The sequence below is a fragment of the Phoenix dactylifera genome, chromosome 12 (genome assembly GCF_009389715.1).
Source record: "Phoenix dactylifera cultivar Barhee BC4 chromosome 12, palm_55x_up_171113_PBpolish2nd_filt_p, whole genome shotgun sequence".
NCBI classification, from domain to species: Eukaryota; Viridiplantae; Streptophyta; class Magnoliopsida; order Arecales; family Arecaceae; genus Phoenix; species Phoenix dactylifera.
The window spans coordinates 8,959,875-8,980,553 of record NC_052403.1 but is presented as its reverse complement, the minus strand read 5'-3'; the positions used below and the strand labels follow the sequence as shown (position 1 = coordinate 8,980,553).

General features: G+C 40.1%; 2 protein-coding genes across 14 annotated transcripts; one reads left to right on the top strand and one right to left on the bottom strand.

Annotated features, from left to right (window-relative positions):
• Nucleotides 1-1,135: 1,135 nt before the first annotated feature.
• Nucleotides 1,136-16,032, top strand: LOC103722030. Of its 13 annotated transcripts, XR_003388518.2 has the most exons (5): nt 1,136-1,630; nt 1,723-2,273; nt 4,416-4,695; nt 14,263-14,365; nt 15,734-15,943. XR_003388518.2 is itself a non-coding variant. In XM_008812448.3 (3 exons), exons 1-2 carry the CDS (start codon nt 1,191-1,193, stop codon nt 2,231-2,233), a joined length of 951 nt encoding a protein of 316 aa, XP_008810670.2. In that variant the 5' UTR covers nt 1,136-1,190; the 3' UTR covers nt 2,234-2,273; nt 15,734-15,943. The 13 variants fall into 13 exon arrangements, 3 of the variants coding, with proteins under 3 accessions (XP_008810670.2, XP_026666188.2, XP_008810669.2); XR_606400.3 differs by lacking the exon at nt 14,263-14,365 and having other exon boundaries at nt 15,653-16,032; XR_606403.3 differs by lacking the exon at nt 14,263-14,365 and having other exon boundaries at nt 4,416-4,662.
• Nucleotides 16,033-16,708: 676 nt separating this feature from the next.
• On the bottom strand, nt 16,709-19,150 carry LOC103722031 (polygalacturonase QRT3-like). The gene is made up of 3 exons (XM_039132571.1): nt 18,737-19,150; nt 18,068-18,304; nt 16,709-17,949 (listed from the first exon to the last, which is right to left on the bottom strand). The coding sequence occupies exons 1-3, from the start codon at nt 19,031-19,033 to the stop codon at nt 16,915-16,917; spliced, it is 1,569 nt and encodes a 522-aa protein (XP_038988499.1). The 5' UTR covers nt 19,034-19,150; the 3' UTR covers nt 16,709-16,914.
• Nucleotides 19,151-20,679: the final 1,529 nt, after the last annotated feature.

Genomic DNA, 20,679 nt, shown 5'->3' with positions numbered 1-20,679 from the left:
CCGCGGTATGCCTTCCGATACCACTACGCTACTTAGGCCTGTTAACGAGCCGAGCTGCTCGGGCCCGGCTCGGGCTCGGCTCGAGCTCGGCTCGTTAGTCAAACGAGCCCGAGCCCGAGCCCAAAATAAAGCCCGTTTAAACTCGAGCTCGAGCCCGAGCCCGAGCCCGAGCAGCTCACGAGCCCAAACGGGCTCGTGACACCCCCCCCCCCCCATGCTCGTGACTCAAACCATTTTTGACCCTCCCCCGAGATCCCCCCACCCCACCCGGCCACCTCTCTCCTCTGAAAATTGCTCTCAACCCGCCTCCCCCGAGGGCCCCGACGACCTCCTCCACGCCTCCCTCGACGTCGTCGCCGAGGGATTCCGCACCTCCGAGCTCGGATTTCCCAGGACCCTCTCCGCCGCCCCGCCTCGCCCGGATCGACCTCCTCCACGCCTCCCTCGACGTCGTCGCCGTCGCGCCGAGGGCTTCCGCGCCCCCAAGCTCAGATCCCCCAGGACCCTCTCCGCCGCCCCGCCTCGCCCGGATCGACCTCCTCCACGCCTCCCTCGACGACCTCCTCCAGATCCCCCAGGCCCAGGACCCTCTCCGCCGCCCCGCCTCCGCCCCCTGGACCGACCGCCTCCCTCGCCCGCCTCGACCTCCTCCGTCCTCTAGGCCCACCCCGCCGCCGCCGCCTCCCTCGCCCGCCTCTACCTCCTTCGCCGAGGGCTTCCGCGCCTCCGAGCTCGCTGCCATCGCTGTTGCCTGCCCCAACCTCTGCCACCTCCTCGCCCCCGGCGTCTTCAACCCCCGTAGCCCCACTACTTCGAGTTCGTCGACGACGCCTCCCTCCTTGCCCTCGCCGCCGCTTGCCCCCGTCTCTCCCTCCTCCACCTCGTCCACCCCTCCACCCTCTCTCCCGCTCGCCCAATCCCGATCCCCAGGACCCCATCCCCATCCCCGGGCTCGGGCTCGGGCTCGGGCTCGAGCTTGTAATTGAAACGGGCTTTACGAGCTCAAGCCCGAGCCTTTGATGTGCCAAACGAGCTCGAGCCCGAGCCCAATACAGAGCTCGGTACCGAGCCCGAGATTTTGTGAAACGAGCCGAGCCCAAATCTTCCGGGCTCGGCTCGGCTCGTTAACAGGCCTAACGCTACTCGTTGCAACGTTCGAAACCACGAATCCCTCTCTCTGCCTCTCAGCCATGGAAGCCCGATGGGAAAAGGAAAAAAAGAAAGAAAAAGGAAAAAGAGTCTCGCTTTCTCACAGCCGTGGAAGCCTGAGGGAAGAAAAAAAAGAAAGAGAGAGGAAAAGGAGAGAGAAGAAAATGGCCTTGTTTCTTCCCAAAATCTCGTCCTCTCCCCTCCTTCCTCACCATTGCCCTTCCCAAAATTCCCCAACGAGGCCCTTCCTCTCTTCTTCATCACTAACTAATCTCGAGCCCCCGCCCGTCCACGATGCTACGCGCGAGAAGCCCCCGGCGCTGCACGGCAAGCCCCCCGCCGCGTTGCACGAAACCAAGAAGAAAAGCGAGAAGAACAGCAATAAGGGCGACTCCTATCTCAACCTCGGCCTCGTCGTCCGCACCCTCCGCGACGACCTCCCCTCCCTCTTCTCCAAAGACCTCAACTACGACATCTACCGGTATAAACCCTAGCCTTCACCCCACCACTAGGCCTAAAGTTCGGATCTTTACCCGTTTTCCTGATTTTTCGGGATTTTTCTTGATTTTTCAGGGATGATATCACCTTCGTCGATCCGCTCAATACCTTTCATGGGATCGAGAACTATAAATTGATCTTCTGGGCGCTCCGATTGCATGGCCGGATTTTGTTTCGGGAGATTGGGCTTGAGATTTTCCGGGTTTGGCAGCCATCGGAGTACATGATCTTGATCCGTTGGGAGCTGCAGGGGGTCCCCCGGGTGCCGTGGGAGGCAAGGGGAAGATTCCAGGGGACGTCGAGGTATCGACTGGATCGGAATGGGAAGATATATGAGCATAAAGTTGACAACTTGGCGTTCAATTTTCCCCGGGCGGCGGTCGGGACGGTGACCGTGATGGATTTGGTGGCTACCACATGCCCTCTGAGTCCCAATTTGACGTTTTGGGGGGAGGCGGTGGAGCGTTCTGGTGTTTTGGGGTCATGCTCGTGGGCGAAGCTTTATCAGGCGGTGAGAGGAACTCTGGAGCAAGAGGAGCAAGGTTTGTTTGGGATTGGTATCGAGGGTTTTGTCACTTGTTCATAGCTTGGGCATTGGAAGAAAGCTGGTGATGTATATATCGAGGGTGAGTTCTCATGATATCAAAATGTATTATATTGGGAAATCTATGTGATATAAGAGGTCTGAGTTGTGAACTTCCTTGTCTGATTTAATAGGACGGTAATGCAAGCTTACATGTTTACATGGAAAGTATAGTTCCTTGTATCATTCACCTTCCCTTTTTATCTTGTTTGTAACTTTATGCAGTGATCTGATGATTATTAGCTCAATTTATGGCTAATATAGAAATCTCGATTGCTTTTACAACATTTTAGTGGTTTATTATGAGAAACATTCAAATTTATTTAGTTTGGGATGAAGAAACTGTTCTTTTTTTATCTCATTCAAAGATTAATGGCACTAGATGAGTTTGCTTCTGTTTGTTCTTTATAAGGACTTCTTGCCTCAGTTACCATTAGAAATTGTAAGCCATAAATCCATTTGTCTAGAGCTAGTAAATTTTTCAGAAGCAGCAAGCTTCTCAGCTTTCCTTGAAATAGTCATCCTGCTTCTTTCATATTTTAAAGGACATTGGAAAATGAAAGTTTCGAAGAAAGTTAGTCTTTAATTCTTCTCTTGTTCCAACTTGTTAAGAAGTCTATGTTGAAGGTGGGAAAAGTAGTGACCACTATGATTTACCTCAAGGAAGATATATATATATATATATAGAGAGAGAGAGAGAGAGAGAGTAGGTTATCAATCCCCTATATATAGGGGATTGATAACCTACTCTCTATATATAGGGGATTGATAACCTACTCTCTATTATGGTAGGTTATCAATCTACCCATTTTTTATTGAACAAAAAATATTCTTACTTTTTATGACTCTTAAAGGTATTTTATGTTTTTTTACAATCCCGCATTAACTCACCCTCTCAACCCCCCAGTTAATACTCTCTCTCTCTCCTTACACACACACACACACACACACACACACACACACACACACACACATATATATGAGAGAGAGTATTAATTGGGGGGTTGAGAGGGTGAGTTAATGCGGGATTGTAAAAAGACAAACTATTCTCAAGAGTCATAAAAAGTAAGGGTATTTTTTGTCCAATGAAAATTGGGTAAATTGATAACTTACCATAACAGAGAGTAGGTTATCAATCCCCCCCCCCCCCCCCCCCCCCACACACACATATATATAGACACACACACACACGAATAGTTGATTTTGAACAAAGCTTCATATTCTGCAAACATGATAGTTGTTAAAGGAGTCTAAATTGTCTCCATATTGCATCATTCTTATGGGAATATTCTTAAGACTAGATTACTGGTGATTGGGTTTTTTTTGCTACATCAGAAGTAATCATTTAGCAGACCATTTTTGAGGCCATATATGTAGGATTGGTTCTATGTTGTTATCTTTCAACCTAATTGATTGCATATAGAACTGAACTAGGTAGAATTGTAAATCTTTCAAGAAGTTCCAATTTTGTCAGATTTGGTAGCTTGAATGGTTTCAAATCTATACAGAATGTGAAGCTCATGACATTTCAGCAAACTGTGACCAACATGAACATATAACTTTCAACCAGTTTCAGGCAATTTTGGCTACATTTAGCATCGCTTGAAACAAATTAAAGCATTTAGCATACAGCTAGTGTAAACATTAACTGAGCCTGAAAGATAAAACCTGAGACAGAACTGTCAATATCATGGTCAACATAGGAGCAAAGATCGAATACAAGTACATTTTGCTTGATATTTAATCAGGGGCATTGAGTAACAAATCAAGTGCATGAGGGTTTAGATTGTGCTTGATTGAGGAATTTAATGCAATGTGTACCCTTCATGTATCAACTAATGGACTCTTACTATGTTAAATTTGGATATCTGCTTCTGTTTTCTGGTTTTTTAACTTCTAAAATATATTTGTATTTGGAGCCTTTGCATATTGGATGATGTTGTCTTGTTCTCTTCAACCATTCAACACACATATATTGGCCTAAATTTTTGCAATCAATATCTAACCTTACAACATCTATGACTCAAATGGGATAATATACTTTGTCTTCCTATTTATTTGCTTAGTTGTCTTAGATGGTTAATAGTTATTTCAATAGAGTTGATATTCATTTTTTTTAGAATTTTCTTCCTTGTAAAACATTATACTGATCTGTTCTAAACTTTGACTCTCAATGTGGAAGCAGATGATCCAATGGCTTAGTATGGGATTAAGTAGATCAAAAATTCACCTAGTGAATATGTATCTACATGGTGATGTTTCCTGACAGCAATGCTCCATTTGACATTACACTTCTTTAGCAAATCAAATTCTCCTTCACTTCATCAGAGACAGTCATGATACCCTATCGGAAGGAATGACTAGTTTTCTTCCATATCTTGTGAGAGGTGAACCAAGCCCTTGTCCTCACAAGAAAGCCTTTCTGGCAAGAGGTGACAATTGAATACCCATTTTAACTTCATTAGGTATTACCAATTCTCACTTTTCAGGTACAATAAATCTATGAAATAATTATTGTGGGAATTTTCTATTTATCATCTTTATTGAGATGTCATTTTCCGTTTTCTTTTTTTCACTAATATTGAAGCTGTAATTTTTCTTAGAATTATTCAATAAGAAAACAATAGTAGAAATGCTAAGGGCTTTTGAACTTCTATTGCACTATGTTCAAGCACAAAAGAAGATGACATGGAAATGCATATTTAGTGTTTGAAGCAGTTGATCTGGAGGGGAGACAAGACTAGAGAAGCACCGACAGAAATTTAAGGATTTAGAGAAGAGAACCTTTTAGCCACAAAAGTTTTCTCCTTTGTTAAGCCTTTCACATATCTTGATGGATGATGCGAGATATATTCTTGCATAGTCTATCATAATGAAGCTTGTATGTGTTAATTAAACCCTAATTCTTGAGGAGTAGGCCCATGATATAAGGTCCTACAAGGTAATTATGAAAATCTTGTCTAGGAGGTTGAGATTGTGTTTAGGGGTATTAAAGCAAACTGAAGGCATGTAACGATGTTGATCTTCTGGGTCGTAATAGAGGGGATGAGTGTTGAATTTGATGGAGTAATTGGATGAGTATTTAGTATTCTCTTGTGGTTTCTTACCATTTGTTACTGATTTTTGCTAGGAGTCTCTGGATATGTGTTAAGGTGATCTTGGAAGGGTTCAACAATTATTTTATGTTGGAATAAGCGGGGACTATTTTCCCTTGGTGTATTATCTGATGAAAATTTTTGTTGAAATTGTTAGAGCTTTCATTCAATTTAGTTGATCTTTATTAAATGCTTTACCTATGGTAATCTAGGAGATTAAAAGTATGACTAGGACCCTTTTACGAATATTTCCAATTGATATTTAACATGTAAAGCTTGTCCATTCTTATAATAAGAAGGATAATGTACTTTTTAAAAGTGGTTTTATTTAACCTTTAGTATATACTGATTTTGAAAGTTTCCAACTCTTTTTCTGATGAGAGCAAATAAAGTGATTTAGGGGCAGGAGATGGGGGAGGGAAAATGTTCCTTTGTTCCATGAAGTGTTCTCTTGGTTAGGGGCTGCTTGCTAGGCTATAGCTGGACCTGTGTGCAAGACTGCTACAGCTATAACTCAGCCCAGCTGTTTAGCGGGCTACAACTCATTTAGTGCAGTAACTCAAGCTGCTAGAAGGGTGCAGCTCAGGCCTGACTTGCAGCAACTCATTTAAAGACGAGAGAGATACAGGTTTATTACATGAAAAATTTTGGACTGTCAAATTGATGCGCTAATATCTCCTCGAAGCTCCTTGCAATTGATCTATGCTTAAAATCATTTAGCTCATGATCTAGGCCCTTAACTTCATCATGACTCCAATGTTGCCATTGAATTTATCTTAAATAACATTGGTGTTATAAACTGAAGTGCATTATGCTTTGCATGAAATAGTGCTTTTTCTGTCTCAAATGTGGCCTAAAAACAGAAATCAGTTTTATTCATTTCAATCAGCTTTATTGAAATAAAAATTAAATTATTCTAGTCCAACTGGTGCTCATTGGACATATATCAGGCTCTTTCTATATTAAACTTTATCATTTATTTATGCTTATTTCTTTCTATTAATAATTAATATTTATTATATTAGGAGCCTTAAGGTGTAATATTTGATTATTTAGAAGATCATTCTTTTACCTCATTGGTGCATAAGTTTTATGGGTCTGTAATCATTATCCACACAACCATATTTACAGTGTGTTCCCTTGTGCATGTGCTTGTGATTTGGAGAGTATAGAGAAGTAGGTGGAGGGTGGGTAGGGGGGTTTGCAGGTTGTAGCACAATAAGATGATTTTTGAAGTGGTTGGTAGCATAAGATTTCCATTTTAGTCTTTCTTTTACTTATTGGGCCCTAAAATATCCATACTTGGAGGGCTTTATTCTATTTGTGTAGTTTTCTTAGATGGCTAATGTACATTTCAAGTATACAAATGGTCTAAATTGTTTTAAGAGTATTATCTTTCTAAAATCACGTCCTATGTCGTTACAAGGATCATATAGTGTATTAGATTTGATAATCACCCATAAATTTGAATCGATGAATGTGGAAGTGAATGAGTGGGATCAAGAAGGTTGATATCTCTCCTTAAGGAATGCTTGTGTAGGCGATTATGCATTGACAATCATGTGTTTATTTCCCTTTTGGACACCGTGTTGCATGCCCTAACCAAAACAGTCCATTTTAACACCAACATCAAACTTTCCAAATGTTTCAATTTTTTTTATGAACCCAAACATATGCAATGTAGTACTTATTGGAAAGGGCATAAAGTCAAGAGTCCAATGCTTTTTATGGAACTCGATTCTGAGTTCTAGGTAAAAAGTTATAACTAATATGCTGACTGTTATGCAGAATGCAGAATTTACATGGTATAAGGATTGTTTTGGTCAGACATTAGTTCAGATCAAGGATGCCCTAGCATGTGTTTGAATGGTTTCTAGAGGTTTCTTAGTATATTAGATTTGCTAGTCACCCATAAATTTGAATCTATGAATGTGGAAGTGAATGGTGGGTCAAGAAGGTTGATATCTCACCTTAAGGAATGCCTATGTGAGTGATAAGGCATTAATCATGCTTTATTTAAAAAATTGTTTTTTGATAAATTGGGCACTTCTAAATGTGATCATGGATCGCTGCTAAATCAAACTGAGGTGGAATATTAAATTTTCTTATATCTACCCACCTTCCTTAAGACCAACTAGAAGACTTCTCCTTCAGTCTCTTTAATGTTCCAGTTAAGGTGAAGTGCAAATTTTATTGTTTCTCCTCCTCAAAGTCTACTTCTATTTTCATCTTACAAAAAGAAAATAAAGGATGGAGTAGATATTAAGACTTAAAGGCAGGCTAACACCACAAGATGAAGGTATTCTAAGTGTTAGAACTTAATAAAAAGCAGCTAGAACCACAGGAAGAAGGCCAAGTGCTTTATTTATATGACTCATCAAATTTAGTTGAAAGAAGGCCAAATTCTAAGAGCAACAGGTAAGATATGTTGATAGGCTAGAAAGACAAAAAAAACAAAACAACCCTCAGTTATGTAGTTATAGGACACAGACAATGGTTAAAATTCTTGATATCAATTATAGGACAGAAGGGAAAGATGGCACATAATGATGGTAAAGTTTCAATAAATGACAAAACATCTAGTATTGTGCAATACTGTGAGAGGTAAACAGTGAGATGATATGACAAGCTGGGCACAATTTATGACGGCAGCAAACACCATATGGTAAGCCATGGCTATCAGGTGTAGTGCTGGTAACCATATGTTTTTGCCTTTGGATTTAAAACAGAGTAATAAGGCCCATGGTACTTTCTTCTCTCTCATTCATTACTGATAGTAGAGCAAAGAATTGGAGCATGAAGGTGTGGCTTGTGGCTCATAAGTTAATCAACTATAAAGAAAGGGAGTGGTTTAGCATGGTTACATTTGGACAAAGAAGTTATAGTAGTGGCACGAGGATTGAACCAAAGCAATGCAGCAGTGGTACAGTTTGATTAAATTATACATGATGGAAGAGCAACACATTATGATACCACGGCGAGTGAAGCTATATAGCAATCATGGTCTGGTCAAACAACAAGGAGAGTTAATGACAGTGGTGATGAATGGTGAAGCTTACAGAAGACAGTATGGTAGTGGTGAATTAGATGCTGAGCCATTATGCTTACTCTACTCTCGGCATGGCTGCAAGCAGGCATGAACTTGACATTAATGACCAGGCTCATGATTGGGACATAGCAAACAGATATGAACAAGGCCTGGGGGCTGCCATGCTGTCAACTTTGCTCAACATGGTGGCATGCAGAGTTGTTGACACCACAAGAACTGCAAGGCTTATGGCCAGGAAACAGTTAGTAGGCGACAAATGAGACACAGGGATGTCATTCTGTGGTTATCCCTACACATGGCAGCAATACAAGCACTGAAAACCTTTTTTCTCTCTTTTTATCATCATCCTTTTTCCAGCAGCCTATGGATCTGTAGCAATATTTTTATCATTGGGATTCCATTGAGCCCCTTATCTTGGTTGATCCTCACAAAGATGGTGGAGAATACTGCTGATAGTTTCTCAATGATCATGAAAGACAGGTTAGCGGAGCCTCTGGTAGATCCTCATGATTTTGATGCTGGCGTACCAAGAGGGATATTTTGCTTTTTGCCAAACATACAATTCATTATTCTAGACTTCAATTTCATGATGGTGATATTTACTTAAACAGGCCTGAGTTTCTTGCTCTCTGCTGTACCACACGATATTATGGCACTGGAAATGAGGAATTTATACTTTTCGGATCATAGTACATTCAAAAAGAAAGGAAATTTTAGAATCCTTGGGTTATAAAATTATGAAATCACAAGAACGGAGTGGAAGAAGAAAGGGTTAGAAACTCAGAATCCTTGGATTATAAAATTCTGAAGTCAGCCAGGATGGAATGGGAAGTGTAGAATACATGGATGCATCAACGTGGATGGACTCAAGACTGGACCGATGATGTAATAATCCAGTACAGAATCATGCTACTAATTGTTGGAGTTTCGGGTAATCATTGTCAATGGACAATACAATTGCAACCAAATTTTTTCAAAACTTTTAGAGTTACGGTGTTCAAGACCTAACATCATCCACCTTGATTATGGTAAATTTGAGATATTGCTGTAGATGGTTAACATTCATGCCTTTATAGCACTTTACAGCATATCACCAATACCATTGGATTAGATCCTTTCTTTTTATTTTTTTTTAATCTTGAGAGACACATGGGCTTGTTGTACTTGATCAAGTACTCCAGTATAGTGTACAAAATGTTCCTTCATAAGCAAATCAATATTGATGGATTTAATTTACTTGGTTTGGGGTCCAAACTTGGTTTTTCGCCATATCTAAACCTTTTAATTTCACCTATTGGTCTCTTTTAGATATTTCCTACAACAAGGTCCCTATTTTTTTCTTTTGGGGATAAAGCATGGTAAAGATTTGAACCTTTTTACCTTCTATGACTTTCACCAAGTTCATGAGTTGCTCATGTATTACTCCCATCAACTAAATAGGTTTCTTGTCCTCCACCTTTTTGGGAGTCATAGGGTTCTATGCATAGTATTTCTTTAGGAATTCTCCATGCATAGGTGGAATAGGCTACTTCCTTTGGCCTTCAAACAATTGGTACCGTATGCATAGCAATTAGCAGTAACAAGTCCTCTCAAGATAAACAATCGTACCTTATTCAAAGTTTCAGATTCAGGTCAACTTTTTGTAAGCTTTTGCCATTTGGGCTTGACACAACTCTTGATTTTGATGAACCATTAAGTTGTCTTCATCAAGGGCTAGGGGTGCAAATGGGTCGGGTCGGACCGGGTCATGAGTGACCTCGACCCAACCCGGTTCCTTGTTCAGATCCTAACATTGGACATATATCCAACCCAATAAAAAATCGGGTCGCATTGGTTCTACGGCTACAATATTTGACCCAACAGGTTATTCGGGTCGGGTCCATGTATAATCCGGTCCTACTCCAAAAAAATTAAATCTGGTTCGAATCCAGCCACAAGAAAATGCTGGTCAGGAGGTCAGCCAAAAATTTGTCTTGTCCCTATTTTTGGTATGGAAACAAAGCAACTAGTCACCGAAAAGGGCCAAGGCATTCTTAACCAGCCATCAAGAGACTAGAAACTTGAAGAACTAGGACAAAAATGAAAATAAACACTGAAGCTAAAACTCAGTGTTCAAATTTGGGACATTACCATATGCCACAAGATCTACGCAACTATATGTACTTTCCATGACTAAGCTAATCAAATAACAGTGATTGAATGACCATGACCAAAAGTTCATATTCTTAAAACCCATGCATAAGATCTATGGCAGTTCTGCGCCAAATAATTCTCTGAAGAATTCTATCAAATTCAAGACAGATGGTGAACATCAAAAGATTCAAAAAATTGAAAGCAGGGTTAACAAGAGATAAAGAATGTTCCAACAAATTTTAAACACATTGAATTTGGTTACAAGTGGTTCCTGACAATTTGCATCACCAGTTCTGAAGGTTTTTGAAATTCACTTCATATCAAGTTCAACCCAGGCTTGCAACCTGAATTGGGCATCATGAGTCATCTTTTACTGAAACAGCCTTGGAAAGCTTCGACAACTGATCATGGGTAGAAGCATCCATCAGTGCACATGTTTCACAAAGTTCACACTTTTATCCCCTAATCATTGGTTCTGGCCTCTTCTCTTCTTGGATATGCTCTTGCCTTCCTGCATCTTCTTTTTCTTTGCATTTGGTGTCGTCTAAGTGTAATTAGGTGGTATCACAAAAGGATCTTGGATATCTGCCACATGGCTACTACGTCCTAATGTTGTGGAGTAGGACTAACAGTATGTGCCCTAATCCACTGAATCCGGGAGCTTGATGGTTGCACTACAAGACTCTTGTTTTGGGGGCTTGAAGGAGGTGTGGCAAACTCTTCCAAGGGTTGTAGACTTGTATCTCTTCAAAATTTGTGAATGCAACCAGCACCCAGATATTAGATACAACTGGATTTGCAACCTGCAAATGTCTACTAGCTTCTCACACAAAAGATACGAAAAGATAATGCAACCTACAGTACCATAATTATATTTATATGAAAAAATGTAGTTGCAGTTGACTAAGAGAACTCAAGGAAGCGCTGGAATTCAAAGAAGCTATTTTAAACCTCAAGAATTTTAAGCCTACCGATTGTGTTCTCTCTTAATTAGATGTTCTCAAAGGACCCAAAATGAATGAAATATATTTCGAACCAGAATATTATAGAAACCATGTTTCTGTTGCTTTTATGTCATTTTCTCCCGAATGGTTTCAATGTTATCTCTAGGTGTCCAAAGTTACCAAAACTAGGAGACTAAGGAGACTAGGAGAGAGCAATTGGGAAATGGAAAATTGGAAGGAATCAAGGGATGTGGCTGAAGTCAGGTTGGGACTGGGACGAATTCACGGTCTCACGGTCACGGATTCGGAGTTGCAGAGATGGAGTCATGATCTCACGCATGACAAATCTGAGATTAAGACACCCCCTACCAGCCTACGGGCCCTAACGGTATATTCAGATTTGGGTCAAATCAAGTCGTAGAGTAAACGATCCAAAATTGACTCAAAAAACAATAAGTCAGGTCGGGTCGGAATTCAGTAAACCCAGATCCGACCCAGAAATAGAATGGGTCCAATTTTAGAGCCCGAGCCGGCCCCATGGATCCTTTAAAATGGGCCGGATCGGGTCTAAGCGGGTCGGGTCGGGTCTGGTCACGGGTCAACCTGACCCATTTGCAGCCTTATCAAAGACATCAAGCTCATCGAAGCATAATTGAGCATCTTATCTGTTGTTTGCCCATATTGCACTGTGATGCCTAGAGAAATTCCTATCTCCAATGAAAACACTTCCTTGACCTCAAACGCTAAAGAATATAAGGCATAGATTGAGTTGGGGTCTGATATGTGGTTCAGTAAGACTTAAATGTTTTATACAATCTTAGGTGCAGTTCTGGCCACTTTTTTGTTGCCACTGTATGTCTTGTGCTGAAGTTAAAGGCATCAACCAGGCCATTTGCCCTTGCATTATAAATGGATGAGTACCAGCTATCTTGATTAGCAGACCTTCCAAATTGGCAAGACAAGTTTCAGAAATGAGTCGACATAGGATCCTGATTTGATCTGAGATATTAATCTTGGTGATAGAAGTATAAAGGATCTTAGACTCATCAACAATTCGCTTGGGTGTAAGTTTTCCCATCTTTATTAAAGGGTCTCTTTTGTTTAAATATACTGAGGAACTTCTTGAAAACAAGTGATGCATAAAAATTTTCTTTTACATCACATTCCCAGTAATAGTCTTTCATTTATTGATGAAGCTTTTCATGAATCATGTATCTATAGATCCTTTAATTTATAGTACATTGACATTACCTTCGTGATCATTTATTGATGCATGCTTAAGTAGCCTTAAGTAGTAGATATCCTTAACTGTTTATATGTGATTTGCAATTAGGATGCCACATCTGTTATGAATTGCTCTATGTGTGACTTCGGATCTACGCAGTCCTAAATCATCTAACATATTCATTCTCTGGTTAAGAATATTTTTATTCCACTTGGTGGAGGATTCACATGGTTGGCAAATTTTCTAACATATTCATTTGTTTGAGAATCCAGTTAAATAATAATAATAATAATAATGATAATGATGATGATGATGATGATTGATTGGGAATTTACACACGTGTGACATTTTTCATTTGATTGTTGGAAAAGATTGTTTGATTGGCTGAAAATTATGAATAGTAATTTCAAATCTGAGAGTTGCCGCAATGCTAGTTGAATAATATTAATGATTAAAATGCAGGGATCTAGTAGTCTCTGATTGTCAGGAGGCAAAATCCTTGTAGAGATGGTTAGCATGTAAGTGCAGGTAGCCTCAACTGAAATACAATAGCCACTATCTGATTTCAGAAAGGGTGTGAAAGTTTGGTCCGGTCCCACCAGGACCTAAGAACATATGGCGTCTATTGGAAATCCATGACACCATGGTTTCACATGATGTGGAATGGTATAATGAGGCTAGTACTTTATTTTAAAAGAGTTAGCTACAATTTGTTGCAACTTTTGCATCCTTAAGTTTTTTATGGTCAGTTTTGATGCTGTACATGGAAAATGATTAAATGCCATCCTTGAGCATGATGGTTTGGAGTAGTGGGAGGGGTGCCATTGGGGTGATCTGATGACTATGATGATTTAATTTTAAAAACTGAGCGGTGCTTTAGTTTGATTTATGATATGTTGTAATTGGTTATTGCCATCTGGTACAAAAGCTTCTTTCCTATTGTTTCAGTGTTGATGGTTTACGAACCCAATGGAAAGTGCTGTAGTCACTCAAACCTACTTTGACTTGGTTCTGTAATGAACAAACTTACATGTTAATATGACATTATATCTTCTGTTGGGTGTTGTTAAAATGAGCATTCTGATAATATTAATCATCATAGAAATAAAACTTACCCAGTACTATGGATGATTAGACATCAAGTTCTGACACGAGACAAGTAGAAGGCAATCTGAAAATGTTTCATACTAATAGATTCTATCAACGAGTTATGGGGGGGACACCAAAATTATCTACTTATAATGCTGAAGAAAATTTAAAATGAATGATTCTACGCAATCTATTGTTTATCCATACACATGTGCTTGCTTTCCAATGATATCAATTCTACTCTCGTATAGTAGATATATGTTAGTTGGAATGCGAAAAGGCAATGATGTAAAAAGGTCTTGCAGAAAGCAGAGCAAGTTTCTTTTAACATTAGGAACTTGGTTTCTTCTTGAAGATTACTTAACCCTCTTCTTTTTATTGGAGGGTGATTCTTCAGAGTGAAGCACTTGTATTAACTATTTGAGTAGTTAATATTAATAAATAACATGTAAGTTCCAACGATAAATACTAAATCTTGGAAACATTTAATTACACAGGGACCCTCCAAAATGTGTTCAGTCAGCGCTTGTTGGCTTATAAATCACTAATCACCCACTTGAAGCTGTATTTATCTAGTTCCACACTCAGTGTGATGGACAGGTATGATTTTTAATGATGGATGTGATGGATAGTGATCGACAAGTTGTATTGATTCAAAAGTTGAGAGGAGTTCTTGTGCTTTAGACCGAATAAAGAGTTTTTATAGGCGACCTCAATTTCTAGAGATTATTTTGAATGCACTCCATCCATTTGTTGCATGTAGTTTCCAATGATGTTGGCTTATAAATCTTTTAAGTACCCAGTTTTGAGCTGTATTTATCTAGTTCTACATACATGGTGAAGTCGATAAGTATTATCTTTAATGATGGATGTGATGGATGGTGGTAATCAACCTGTTATGTTGATTTAAAAGATCAGAGAATAACTTGTTATAAGGTGACCTCAATTTCTATAGTTAAACTAGCTCCTATGTGCCTTGTCCATTTTTTACATGTATCTCTTGATGATGTTAATTTTCCAACTATGAGGAGAGGAGAAAAAGACATTTGGTTGCATAGGCCTCTTTTGACCATGTTCTGTGAACTACTATGGAGATATCTCTGTGGTAGATCTCCAGTAGTTGTCTTCTATGTGGTTTTCCGCTTAGCTCTGTTGGAAGAGAGGCTCAACAACTCTACCAGCCTAACCTTTCATTTGTCCAACCGCACCACCCAATAAAATGGGAATTGTTGACAAACACCTCTCCACTGGCTGCAACTGATTTCAAAACCTTGGACTTTGTATACTGCATGGAGGCATTCTAGTTCTGCTCAAGACTTGCTGTTCCCGCTGTCATTCTCAGTTTGCTGAATCAAATCTCAGTCAACTAAAACAACCATCTGATAGCATAAGATGACAATTTATCATAATGAGATTGTTTAGAGTGTTGTTTAGCTTAGTTTTTGATGGGCAATACTAGATAACTATTTATTTTTATATTTATTTTTACCTTAGAGATGTCAGGATACTGTAAGTTAACACCAGAGGAAGGTGAACCTAAATTGTGACAGCATCCAAATTGGATTGATCCTTCTAAGCTTGGACCAATCATGAGCCCTTTTACTTTTATTCTCTTTTAATTAATCAGATGTTTGGATGATTTCCATGTATTTGACAGAAATTTCCACGCTGAGGACCTCTTTAGTCCATATTTGTCTACCAACAACATTGTACCTAATAAATTTTCTCTTTGAAACTTTGACTCCTGATGGACTTAGCTCTCCTACCATGGGAAATTGCATTGCATTTTCCACTTGCTTGGTAGCTTCAAATTTAGCTGTTATTCCTGGTTACAACTTTGAAAGATGATTGCTCAAGTTATGACTCTTTGTTGTCTCTTTCTAGCAGAGATGGTCTGCCCATTTGTAAAGCTAAACACCTGATAAATGTGATGGAGGCTAAAGGAAGTTTCATTCTTTCTTCTCTTAGGTTCTTCAGAGTGAGGCTTGTCATGGAGCGAGGAACGGTGATTGGAAACACCATCACTGCAGTTGATTGTGGACCAGAGGTCATTGTAGTGTACAACTATCATTGTGTTACTACAAATAAAACAAAGAGAAGCTAATTTGAAAGGTATATGTTTCAAATTGATTGGTAGCCAAGATACTACAAATATATATTTTCCAATGTTCCACTGCACATTTCTTGCACGCTTGGGTAACTTCTTGTCATCAAGGAAAGAGGAAAGGGGAAAAGAAATAAAATTCATCTGTTCAAGTTTCTTACTATTAGATCTGTGAATGGGATCAGAAGGACGGAGATCGATCGACACGCTCTTGCAGCCTCATACCTGCTCCAAATTTAGCAGTGTTATAGTTGATTATGCCATTTTCTTTCCCTCTCTTTCTTTTACTCAGAACATCCATATCCTTTGTGAGGTTCAGGCTCTAACCCAAAAGAATAGCTTTGCCGTGGTCACCTCTGAAGTCACCAAGGCACCAACTCTTGAACAATACCTACTTCTCATGTGGATCAACTGAGCCTGTTTGAGTGGTTTGTTTGATAGGATCAGCCGGACAGTGAAACAGAGGCTGGTACCATGGTAAAGTTTCTAGAATCTCTCAAATCACATTTAGGGGTCAAACCATGAAGTTATTTATAATGGTTTTGGAGCTTGTTTTATTTTTAATATAATTTTCAGGACTAAAATATTGCTCTAATGTATCGATTGTTATCAGATAATATAATGACATTTAATGGCTCATCAAAATAAGTTCAGAAGATGGTATGAATAGGTTAAGTATAGATGACTTATATTTTAAATCTGTATAATAGATGTATGCATTTAAGATTAACATGCAAATTAGTTTTAGTATATTCAAACAGTAACAGTACACAATCTTAGCCATTGCAGTGGTTGTAGTGCATTGCCATTGTCCATGAAACAACGCAGGGGAATGAGCATGGAAAGAACCTCATCAACTGTTATATCAAATCCCAAAATAAAATGAAGGAAGAATCAATGTATACAAAGAAATACATCACTTATTTTCCTTCAGTAAGGATTTTTACTGTTATTTTCAATTTGAATTGTGGGAACAAAGAAAATAACAGAAACAATTTAATCAGAATGGCTGTGTTCTATCCCTGATGCCGCTTAAAACTAGAATTCACCCAATACTTGTTACACACTGATCCACTGCCACGTGGACACTCGCCGCCACTGCCACCTCAGTCTCGATCACCACCTGATTCCCTGACGTGTTCCGCAGCGCATGGTTTGGAAACATTGAGTCTGCAAGCAGCGTGTACTGTACATGCTGGATCCGGTCCGGGAGCAACAGCACTGGTGAGAAATCGACGGTCCACACCTTCGCATTCCCATCCATTGAGGCCTTCGCCACCGTCGATCGTAACGTCATACCCTTAACAACATTATGCTGCACAATTACCTGATCAACGTCTCCAAATTTTCCATTCGATTCATCCAATTGGACGATATCGACACCATTACCACCACCAGAAAATATATTGTCCACGATATCAACGCCATTGATCACACCTTTCACTGATTTGAGCACCACGTTGGCATCGCCTAAGAAGAATGAACCCGATACATGGAGCTGGACCGGGTCCTCTGAGACGATACTGGTATAGTCTAAATAACAGTTAATGATTCGAGTTTGAGTTAGCCCGGGCGATTTCAAATAAATGCCAGTTCCTCCCCATCCTGTTGCCTTATTGTAACAATGGACCCCTGTCAGGGTGTTGGCCTGGCCGGAGACTAGAATTCCTATTGCGGCCGAGAAAATGACGACGTCGGTGACGGCATTGTCGTTGCCCATCAAATTGATCCCAGTGCCGGAGAAATCCTTTTCACCGGGGTCATTTCCGGCGGTGATGTGCTGGCCGATAAATGAATTTCTAATGTAGGTTTCATGCCCTGATTGGACCAGGATGCCATCGGACATGAAATGGACGATGTAGCAATCATCGATCGTCGTTCGGAGGGAGTTCTCGATGGCGGTGCCCCCGCCACGGAAATTGGAGTCCAGCATCAGGCCACTAAGGGTGATGTACTCATATTTGTAGCCATTGGAGTCTCCATTGGTGGAGTCTGAGCCTGATGAGCGTGAAGCCCATAGCTCAATTAGATAACGGTCGGTTGGAAAGTCATCGGACGCTCGTAATGATCCGCTGTGGATCTGCTCCAATTAAAGTCGAATTAACATCGAGTCTTGCGTAGTTTCAAGGAAAATAAAGCATCAAAAAGTGCACAATTTTTTGAAGAAGAAAACTAAGGACATGAATTAGGAATGTTACCTTAAGATTGCCACCTCCAGTGGCCGGCAATGTTACAGGAGAACTAATCAAGTATGAGCCCCCACCTAAATGGATTTCAGCGCCGCCAAGATCGGCGACGCCGGCCATCAAAACACGATCAGACGGGTCTCGGAAGGCATCAGAGATGGCTTTACCGATGGCTTCACTGGAATCAGTCTTCCCGGTCGGGTCGGCACCGTAGTCTGTCACATGGTACACTCGCGATCTCGATGAAATCTGCACCGTTCGTTACCATCATCATTCACAATTCACAAAGAAACTTTAAAACAAATGGATTCATAAAACTAATAGAAATATTAGTTATTTAAATGATATTTTAATTTTAGTTATTTAAACTAAGGAGATGCAATTAAAGAAACGATCTTGGGAGGCGGAAATGAGAAAAAGAGATGGCTTGGGTTATACTGTTCCAGTCCCGAACCAAAGAAACTTCGAATAAATAGTTCATGGGAACCGTGTTTCCCGGCGACAAAATGGTCTATGATGAGACCAACATTGATGACCCCAGCAGAAGTCTTTCATGACACCACGCCGCGGAGACCGCGGACCAAACACAACCAAAGAAGTCCAAGAGGACTAAGGAAGAGAAGAAGAGAAGAAGAGAAAGAAGAGAAGAGGAATCGAGAGAGAGGGAGAGAGAGGAGTTACCGGGGGACTCGGCGAAGGGGACGGCACGGCGGTGAGGGAGGCCTTGAGGCTCTCCATTCGACGAACTGCATGCTCGCGGTGGCGAAACGGGTTGCTTGAGAGGCCAAGCTTGGCGGCGCCGCCCACCAACGGATAGCCGCCGTCGACGCCGGCCACCGCGAAAAGGCCCACAAGGCCCATTAGGCCAATAACCCTGAGATGGTGCTGCAGCAACCCACCACCTTTTCTTTTCACCATCATTCTCGAGAGGAGCTTGGCAGGTCCTCGACACACAACTAGCCCTCTCCCTTCATCCATCCCTTTGCCTTCTTGTTGTGGTTCTGCTGAAGGAAATGGACATGAGAGAAGAGAGAATGACAGTAATAAAAGAAAGAGATGGGGTGGGGGGTAGGAGGTTTATATGTGTACGAGATAGTGATATGCTAACTACATGGATTATAATAATGTAGAGTGCATGTGAATAGAAGGGTCCCAATGGAGGAATAAAGGATCACCAAGGGAAAGAAAAAAAGAGAGTGGACCTTTTCATGTGCCTTTTGTTTGGAAGATCACACGGCTGCAAAGAGCTGCTCATTAAAAAAAACATAGATTGAGCTTCCTATTTTGCCATGTTTCTTTTAAAGCACAGGAGGAAACCCAAAAAAATTATAGTACATATGTACTACCTGGCCAAATAATATACATCAAGTAAATTAGTTATTCAGCAAATCAATACACATCTAGTTAAATTGATATATAATTTCTAGAACATGATGTTCATCAATGCATAGTATATGGTCAAAATGATACATACCTAGCAAATTAGTCATATAACAACCTAATACATACTTCCAAGTAAATTAATACATGGTTTTCATAATATCATATTTACTAATACATATTATATAGCTAGTAGTCGAATTTCTGATACATACTGCAAGCTTATTTGATACACAATTTTCAAATCATGCTTTGTATCAATACATACTAATATTACATGCTAAGTAATTAATTATCATGCATTTATTTTTTTTAAGTTATGAGATTAACGGACTTCATTAGCAGCAGACTTATTCTTATTTGACTTTTGGATTTTTTTTTTAAATGGGCACTAGAGAAAACATAGTAAAACAAAAATCCCGCCCCATAATATAATTCTATATTGCCCGCCCCATATGAATTTTGTTTGCCCCTTGGGCTTCTGTTTGTTAATGGTAAGATGTTTTGTTGTGAGAATTTAGGGCCTTGGATGGGGAGTGGCTTGATCAGAGAGGACATGGGTGGGCTTTGACACGTGGAACGTGTTATCCAGCTTTAGTGAGGGCACAAAAGTTGCTTTGTTCTGGGGTATTCCTTTTTTGTTTTTCTTTTTTGCCTCCTCTGTCTCTCTTTTCTTCCTTCAAAGGTCTTTCCTAATCTTTATTCTCTCTGTCAGGTATGGTGGTGTGCTGACTGATGAATTGGGAGAACCAAAATGTTGTGGCAAATAACAAAGTCCAAAGCTTTCTAGGTTTCTTTTTTTTTTCAACAAAAGTGTCACTGCTTACCAAAAAAAAAAAAGCGATTATGGTCTCCATGCTTTGTTGTAAATTACTTAGGCTTGGACTAGAAGGTTAAAAAATGGATTAGTGTAAATAGGCGAAAACTGATCCAAGACAGTCATAGGTGCAAGGAATTAAACTAATACAAATGTGATTTAAACAAAAATCAAAAATTTGAAGTCTCTTGTTTCGACTTTTGAACAAGTTTGATATGTGCAAAAGCACAAAACGATTTGTAACTAATTTGACCCTAAATTCGATGAATCACGTCTCCCATGCAACTAAGAAGCGAATTAATTTGATGTCCCAAAACTTGAAACATGCGGTTTTGTGATTAATTTTGGTTGAGATATTATGAGCTTTGCTTCCGAAATCATCCTTGGTGCTATTGTGGTCTATTCTTTAAGAGACAGATATGAGCTA

Bases quoted from the DNA above. Each gene is read 5' to 3' on its own strand.
- LOC103722031 (XM_039132571.1), bottom strand. From the start codon at position 19,033: ATGGATGAAGGGAGAGGGCTAGTTGTGTGTCGAGGACCTGCCAAGCTC. The intron at 18,305-18,736 runs GTAACTCCTCTC...CGAACGGTGCAG, and splicing joins CCCCTTCGCCGAGTCCCCCG to ATTTCATCGAGATCGCGAGT. The intron at 17,950-18,067 runs GTAACATTCCTA...TAATTGGAGCAG, and splicing joins CTGGAGGTGGCAATCTTAAG to ATCCACAGCGGATCATTACG.
- LOC103722030 (XM_008812448.3), top strand. From the start codon at position 1,191: ATGGAAGCCCGATGGGAAAAGGAAAAAAAGAAAGAAAAAGGAAAAAGA. The intron at 1,631-1,722 runs GTATAAACCCTA...TTGATTTTTCAG, and splicing joins CTCAACTACGACATCTACCG to GGATGATATCACCTTCGTCG.